The sequence below is a fragment of the Aulonocara sp. 'chitande type north' Nkhata Bay genome, linkage group LG23, assembly GCF_057382095.1.
Source record: "Aulonocara sp. 'chitande type north' Nkhata Bay isolate Kocher_YH1m ecotype deep benthic linkage group LG23, A_spYH_male_GT1.1, whole genome shotgun sequence".
In the NCBI taxonomy this organism is placed as follows: Eukaryota; Metazoa; Chordata; class Actinopteri; order Cichliformes; family Cichlidae; genus Aulonocara; species Aulonocara sp. 'chitande type north' Nkhata Bay.
This window is the reverse complement of record NC_141365.1, coordinates 15,067,631-15,075,384: the sequence shown is the minus strand read 5'-3', so window position 1 is coordinate 15,075,384 and position 7,754 is coordinate 15,067,631. Positions and strand designations below refer to the sequence as shown.

General features: G+C 41.4%; 1 protein-coding gene across 1 annotated transcript; it reads left to right on the top strand.

Annotated features, from left to right (window-relative positions):
* Positions 1-1,739: 1,739 nt before the first annotated feature.
* Positions 1,740-7,699, top strand: gpr17 (G protein-coupled receptor 17). Its single transcript, XM_086282877.1, has 2 exons — positions 1,740-1,869; positions 4,320-7,699. The coding sequence occupies exon 2, from the start codon at positions 4,328-4,330 to the stop codon at positions 5,336-5,338; it is 1,011 nt and encodes a 336-aa protein (XP_086139003.1). The 5' UTR covers positions 1,740-1,869; positions 4,320-4,327; the 3' UTR covers positions 5,339-7,699.
* The last annotated feature ends 55 nt before the right edge of the window (positions 7,700-7,754 follow it).

The window sequence follows — 7,754 nt, the reverse complement described above, 5'->3', positions numbered from 1 at the left end:
CAACATTTCTTTCAGTTAACAGTTAGATTTTTTAAACTCTTTTCAGCACAAATACCAGCTTTTTCAGCTGTTTTCAGCAGAAACCTCTTTTCAGCAGAATTCTGCTGATTGAACTCTTTTCAGCAAAATTTTCAGTTTTTTCTGCTGTTTTCAGAAAAAACTCTTTTCAGCAGAAATTCTGCTGATTGAACTCTTTTCAGCAGAATTTTCACCTCTTTTCTGCCAAAATCCTGCTTATTCACCTCTTCTGAAAAATTTTCAGCCTTTTCACCTCTTATCAGCACAATTCTCAGCAGCTTCTGTTCATTTCAGCACAATTGTCAGTCTCTCCACCGCTTCTTTGTGAGAATCAATTTGGCTCAGTGAGATGAGTTGCCGCCATGAGACCAGAAGGGCCAGGTTCAAATCCTGCTCAGGGCAACGTTTTGTTGTTGTTTTGTTTTTTTTTTTTAATTTCAACTTTTTCAGCTTTTTTCAGCAGACATCTTACGCGTTAAGGCATCCACACAGCATTTTCGCAGGAAATGCAAATTTTTCTAGTTTGAGGTTACTTTTGTTCTTGAGTTGATTAACTTCAAATGAAAAAAGTTGGTACTGATGCTTTTAAAATGTTTTAAATCGGCCTGAATGTATTTCTGTTTTCATTTGTCATGTCTAACTGATAAACTTAGATGTTTGTTTACTTGTGGGAGGCTGTCCACAGCTACATACAATGACGGAATTATCCTTTAAAATGAAAGCATCTCTGTTTTTATTAAACTCTTTCATCAGCAAGAAAAAAGCACGTTTTATTGACTAAACCCTCCCAGCAGTAAGAAGAATGATAAATTTATGATGCTGTGCTCTTGCACAAGGGGATGTTTTTGCTTCGGGGTAACAAGACGAATAACAGACAAAGTGGAGAAGCCGAACAAAAGCGGGGGGCTGTCCCAATTAGCAATTGGCAGTAGATTAACAGAGTAGTGATGTCAAAGCTTCTCCACAGTCTGCAGATAGTGGTTTCATTCAAGTCTACAGAATACCATTTGCATATCGATGATATAGAGGAGAAGAAGGGCCAATGTGTCTGAAACACAGCTGTGAAGTTCATGTATGAAAGAAATATTATCTCCCCTTGGTCAGTGGGTCCCCTCTCCACATCTGTCCGATGGCTATGCGACTGATTATTTTGGGCATTCCAATTCAAGATGCCCCCAGGAGGCAAGACAGCAACAAGGGCCTCTGTTTCCTCCAAGCACCCCCCTCTCAAGGCTTGTTTTTCTCTGGCTCTCCTATAGTGAGGGCTTGGGGCCCCCTCCAAAACAGAGCAGGCCATGTACAAAAGATCATCTCGGAGACTTCAGTCATAAACTTTTAACAACACAATTAACAACACAGTCCATCTTCTATCTGTCAGTGGGAGGCTGGGAGTTCATGGTAAAGGCACTTAATGCACAACTAGCCTTGGTTACCATGGAGCCATACCCCCAAAACTCATTGCGACTGAGGCATGCCATTCTTCTTTCCGCTGCTGAAATGCGCCGCTCATTCTGACTCAGCCTATTGTGAAGCGCACAAGTGGCTCTCTGAAAAGAAGGGGATGGAGAAAGAAAGGGTGGGGTCAGGGTTCAAACGAAAGGCTCCCATTGGGACTCCCTTTCTGTTATCAAATTTGTTGAGACACAAAAAGAGCTACAGTCTCATTCCCGAGAACATCTTGAGAGAGAGATAGGGGGGTTATAGGACAGCATTCCTCATGTCAGAGCGCCAGTTTTTCCACACAGCGGCAGACGAACTAGCTGTCTTCACGTACAGCTCCCTGCTCCTGCACTGATCATCTCCTCTTTGTCTTCCAGCAGCAAAACTTTTCTTTTTAGGAGTGCCCGTCCAGTAAGTCCTCTTTATTATTTGTTCCTTTATAACTTAAACTAAATACTTGCCTCTGCCGTTGATTTACTAAATAAACCTTTCTGTAAATTTCTCACTTTGCTCATGCAAACCCAAACAGCTCAATCTTTTACTGATTGCACTGTTTCAACAAATTTCTATCATTGCTTACTATGAAGTGGGCTCATTTAATCCTGTTTCACATTAGACAATGGAAGATTTCACACATTACAGCTGCTGCAGCTTTTCCATAAGCGCTGTGTGTAAAGGACCAATACCAGGATGCTCAGTCTCCTCTTCACTGCACAGATCTGCTTATCCAGATCGCCGTGATGAAGGCGTATTTCAGCTTTGTCTCTCTCCAGGATTATCTGCATTTATGGAAGATTTTCCATTCAGCTGCTCCGTTTCTGGTTTGTTATCCCTGCTGGGACTGCAGTTCTCTTTCTTCAGGGGGACTGAAAGCTCTGACTCTGAGCCCTGGCTGAGAAATGCCCTGGCATGTGGGTCCCACAACACCCACTGAAAAGAGCCACGCTGCTTCTTAAAGGGCCAAAAGTCAGGGAGTGAAATTTAGCCCAGTCAGGTTTTTTTTGTGTGTGTGAGTCATTGTGGTTATTCTGCATTGTTTAAGCACATAAGCTCACATATCTATATTATTGCTAATATATATTGTAATATATCTATATCACTAAAGCACTTCTGGATGGATGCAAACTGCATTTCGTTGCCCTGTACCTGTGCATGTGCAATGACAATAAAGTTGAATTCTATTCTATTCTATGCTATTTTTAAAAAATATATTTGAGCTAAAAATAACTGTATGAGCACTAAAACATAAAGAGAACACAGAAACAATCAGGAAATGTTATTGATAGTCTTTGGATATGGATCTTTTCCATATACAAGTCTAGAAAGTTCTTATTTTGAAGTAATAGGAAACAAACATATATCTTTAAATGTATATCTTATTCTTTGCTATCATGTGCAGAAATCATTTTATTAGATACACCATGATGGTACCAGGTAGGTCTACCCTTTGCCTCCAGAAGTGCCTTCATTTTTCATGGCATAGATTCAACAAGGTGCTGGAAACTCCTCAAAGATTTTAGTTCATATTGACATGACAGCATCAAACAGTTGCTGTAGATTTGTCAGTTGCCTCTATGATCTCCCATTCCATCACATCCCAAAGTTGTACTGTTGGACTGAGATCACTGTCATGTTCAAGAAACCAGTTTGAGATGATGTGAGCTTTGTGACATTGTGTTATCCCATCTGAAGATGGCACACTGTGGTCATAAAGGTATGGCATGGTCAGCAACAATACTCAGACAGGCTGTGGTGGTTAAATGATGCTCAGTTGGGACTAAGAGGCCCAAAGTGTGTCAAGGAAATATTCCCCACAATGTTACAGCACCAGCAGCAGCCTGAACCGTTGATACGTGGAAGACCAAGCAAAGTTTTCCAATTTTCTAATGTCTGATTTTAGTGAGTCTGTATGAACTGTATGTTGATGTCGACCTCTGACATCAACATGCTCCTCACTGGATATTTTCCGTGTTTCGGACCATCCTCTGTAAACCCTTTGTGAAGGAAAATCCCAGTAGATCACCAGTTGAGATACTCAGTCTATCCCATCAGGCTCCAACAACCAATCAAAGTCAGTTAAATGACCTTTCTGATGCTGAGTTTGAACTTCAACAGGCTGTCTTCACCACGTCTACATGTCTAAATGCACTGAGCTCCTGCCATGTGATTTGTTGATTTGATAACTGCATTAATGAGCAGTTGAACAGGTGTACCAAACAGAGTCTGTTTCACTTTCCAAATCTTCCTTTCATGTATTTAGCTTCTAAAGTGAACTCTCTCACAAACAGGCTTGCTGAATTTAAGGAGGGTTTTTTGCATTTGGGAACCTTCCATCAGCTACAGAAACATCTTTTGTGTGGGTTGACAGTTCAGCCCCAGCTAAACACGGTAGAAATGTTGGTTTTGGATCCAATAGAAATACCAAAGTGAAGGAAGCCTTGCCTTAAATTAATTAAAGTCAGACTTTGCTGTTCACGCCCCGGTGATGTTTCTGTGTAGAGAGTGAGCTAAAGCAACAGGGAAAAGAGAGCAAAAAATACAAAGAGTGAACAGTTGGAGCTTGGCGGGGTTGGATGGAGCAGTGGGTGGGTTTTCTAAGGAAGAGGTGATTGTAAGATCTAAAGAATATGCAGTCTACTGGGACTGTTTTTGCTGTCTTGTGTGTGTGTGTGTGTATGTGTGTGTATAAACTTAAAAAAAAAAATCAAAAGTACTCAAATTCAGGTCAGAAATCTGACCATCCCTGCAGCCTGCAGCGCAAAATTAGACCCGTCGTAACTGTCCTGAATATATGCACTTCTGCTTATACTACGGAAATGGTTTAAAGGTAATGATAATTATAATATTTTCTGTCTCCACAGTCACCAAAATGGAGTCTGCTACAATGCATCTGCCATCCAATCAGTCATCAGAGAGCTGTGTAGTGTTGGAGACCACGATCGAGAACCAGCTGTTTGGATGGTTCTACCTCGTGGTTTTTGTTCTGGCGCTGAGCGGTAACAGTTTGGCTCTCTGGATTTTCTCTCACCAGCGTGGCGTTTCTTCTCCAGCTAACGTCTTCCTGATTCATCTGGCTGTGGCAGACTTATCGTACGTCATCATCCTCCCGCTCAGGGCCACCTACCACTTTACAGGAGGCCACTGGCCCCTGGGCGAGGTGCCCTGCCGGGTGGTGGGTTTTTTGTTTTATGTCAACATGTATGCCAGCCTGTACTTCCTGGCCTGTGTAGCAGGGGATCGATACTTGGCTGTGGTTCACGCTGTGAGGTCACTGAAGATTCGTCGCGCTCGCTATGCTCAGATCATCAGCTTCTCTCTTTGGGTCCTAGTTACTGTCTCCATGGCACCGCTGCTTGTCACCCATCAGACTGCACAGGTGGACAACATGACGGTGTGTTTGCAGCTATACAGGGAGAAGGCCTCACGCAACGCTCTGATCTCGCTGGCCGTCGCCTTCATGCCGCCTTTCCTCGCCACTCTTTCCTGTTACCTCCTCATCATTCACAGCTTGCATCGCGGCTCCAGGTTGGAGCCGGCGCTCAAGCTAAGGGCCCTGCGCACCATTGGCCTGGTTATGCTCATCTACGTGGTCTGTTTTCTGCCTTATCATATGAGTAGGGCCACCTTCATCCTGGGCTACAGCCACCCAGACGTCTCATGCCAGACACGCAGAGGCCTGAGCCTGGCCAACCGCCTCACCTCCTCCCTCACCTGCCTGAATGGTGCTATGGACCCGCTGGTCTACCTGTTTGGGGCGGAGAAATTCCGCGGCACACTGCGGCGATTGTTTTGTAAAGATAATGGCGGGATGTCAGGGGCCACCAGCGGAGAGTTAAAGGGAACACATGAGAGCTCTGTGAGTGCCAAATCTGAGTTCTGAGGAAAAGCAGCTAGACTCAGACACCTGTGCAAACTTTTCCATCACAAGCAGCTTCAGGTTGATGATACTTTGATTGATGCTGTTTCCAAAGGCTGTTTGAGAACCAATTCTAGTGTCATCCCCACACCATTCCCACCAAATCCTTAGAGAATTAAACTGACATCACTTTGACACTCAAAGAATCCTGAATTCAGCAGCAAAGACGGTGGTAGAAGTTTAACTTCCAGGAGAGGAACAAAGATCTTTAAAACCTAAATTTGGGGCAAAGTCAGCAAACTTTTTTAAATCAGTTATAACTTCTGATTCTGCACAGACTGTTTATCTTGGTGACCACTGAAGATAATGCTTCAAAATAACTCCCACACACACAAGACTCGAGTAAATCTCATTCTTCTTTAACAATTTAACGCAATGGAGAATGTTGAAAAGCAAAATTACTGCAATTAGAAGTAAATATGACATTTGATGAGTTTTCAAAATGTACTGTTGGCTTGCTTTCAGCTCAGCAGATCCCCTGTTTTTTACTGTAGTAGATCTGGTTTCATAATACAGACAATTTGTACTGGTTAGTGACGCCTTTGATGTTCTGTTTAAGCTTCTTGTCGTTTCCATTAAAAGTTTTTTGGGTCCATGTTAGAAACCAACTCTCAAACCAGTCAGAACTGTGCCCAATACCTGCTAATGTGGGACTCTCTGTACAAAAGCTAAGCTATTTGAATTTGTTTGGCTATAATTTTTGACAACTGACGGTTTTAATAATAATCTTTAGAAAAGGTTTGTTGCAACATAACAACTCACTTGTTCCGGAGATGAAGCAAAAAACTAATGATGCAAAGTTTTTAATTGCTTCTGCTGTCATATATAATACTTAATGGGGGTTAAACTTGAGTACTAATTGTTCCGCCTACTGCTTGTTGGAAATCCAAAACAGCAATTCATTATTTACATAGTAAACTTTCAGTGTATATTTTCTATTGTTTTTTTATACTGTAAGCCAAATGTGATGAATATGCATCAGTCACAGTTGATAATATTGTTGTTTTTTTTTCATCTAAGGTGACATAGGTTGTCCTTGCTTTGTGGATAATCAAATGTGCGTGCACATAGTTTAACACTATAAGTGAAATGTGATGCGATCCATGTGAGAATTTTAAAAACTCGTGTGATCATGTGTTGTCTCCTAAAGTACAAACATCCAGTTAAATTTTCATTTGTTTGAATTTTTAGTTTCAGGCCAAATATCTGGAAAATGTTTATGCTAATTAGCATTGCTAGCATGCTAATGCACCAAATCAGGAAGTTAAACAGGTTAAGCATTACAGGTAAGGTAAGCATTAACCTTTCAAATATTAGCACTGTATGTTAGCATGCTGGTGGACATACCCACTAAGGCACTCACCAGCTTCTAGACTCCACATTTTGAAGACTCACCATTAGCACTGTGGCTGCTGTTGTGTGAGGTGAAGTTGAAGTGCTAAGTTGGTTTGCTGCATCCATAAATTGTATGGGTGAAATCCACAAGCACAGAAAAGTGCTTATTGGTGTTAATTAAGTAACAGACTAAAAAAAAGCAAGAACAACAAGAAAGAACACAGTCCAGAAGTTCAGATGAGTGACTCCTATCACCAGTATTATGCTACAGTCAAGTTAATGAACAAAGTCATTGGCATGGTGCTGTTGCCTTTGAAATGGTTGCAGTCAGTTGCCATTTTCAAGGCAATTTTAGTGCATTAAGATGACATCAGTTTGCTAACAGTTTGCAAGTGAATGAGGTCGAGTCAGCAATCTGTTTGTTGTAAAATGGCACGTGTGTTTGACTGCACAAACAGAAATTCACATTACCTACTTGCATTCAGAATTCAGAAAACCCACCACAAACAGTGATGTAGTTTCTACAGGATGGTGATTTAACTGTAACATGCAACCACAATTTATATAAGAATAGAACCAAAGTAGAAGCAGTTCAGTTGAATCTTGTATTGTAAAAAAAAAAAGATGTGTCACAGAGAAATTGTCTCAGAAAAACAAACTGCGATTGCCTTGCAATCCAAAGTTGTTGATGCAGATACTTTCAATCAGTTGCTGCTGGGTCAGTCATGAGCTGCTGAATATTCCAACCTACTTTTACTCTGGTATGACTGACCTAAGAAAATCACCTCTGATTCCAAAAACCAGAAGTAGAAGTTATAAGAAAGTCCCCCCTGACTTATTATTAAGAAGGAATAGCATGGAGTAGTATGCTGTACGTATGTTCACTTAAAGTTACTGTAAAGTAACATTTTAAGGCAGATCTTTATGGGGGAATGACACTTTTAGATCCTCATGTGGTCACTAGCGGAACTGCAAACTTTGAAACTTTGCTTGCTTCATATTCCAGCTGTGTGTTAGCATGCCAGTATTAATATTTAGCTCAAGG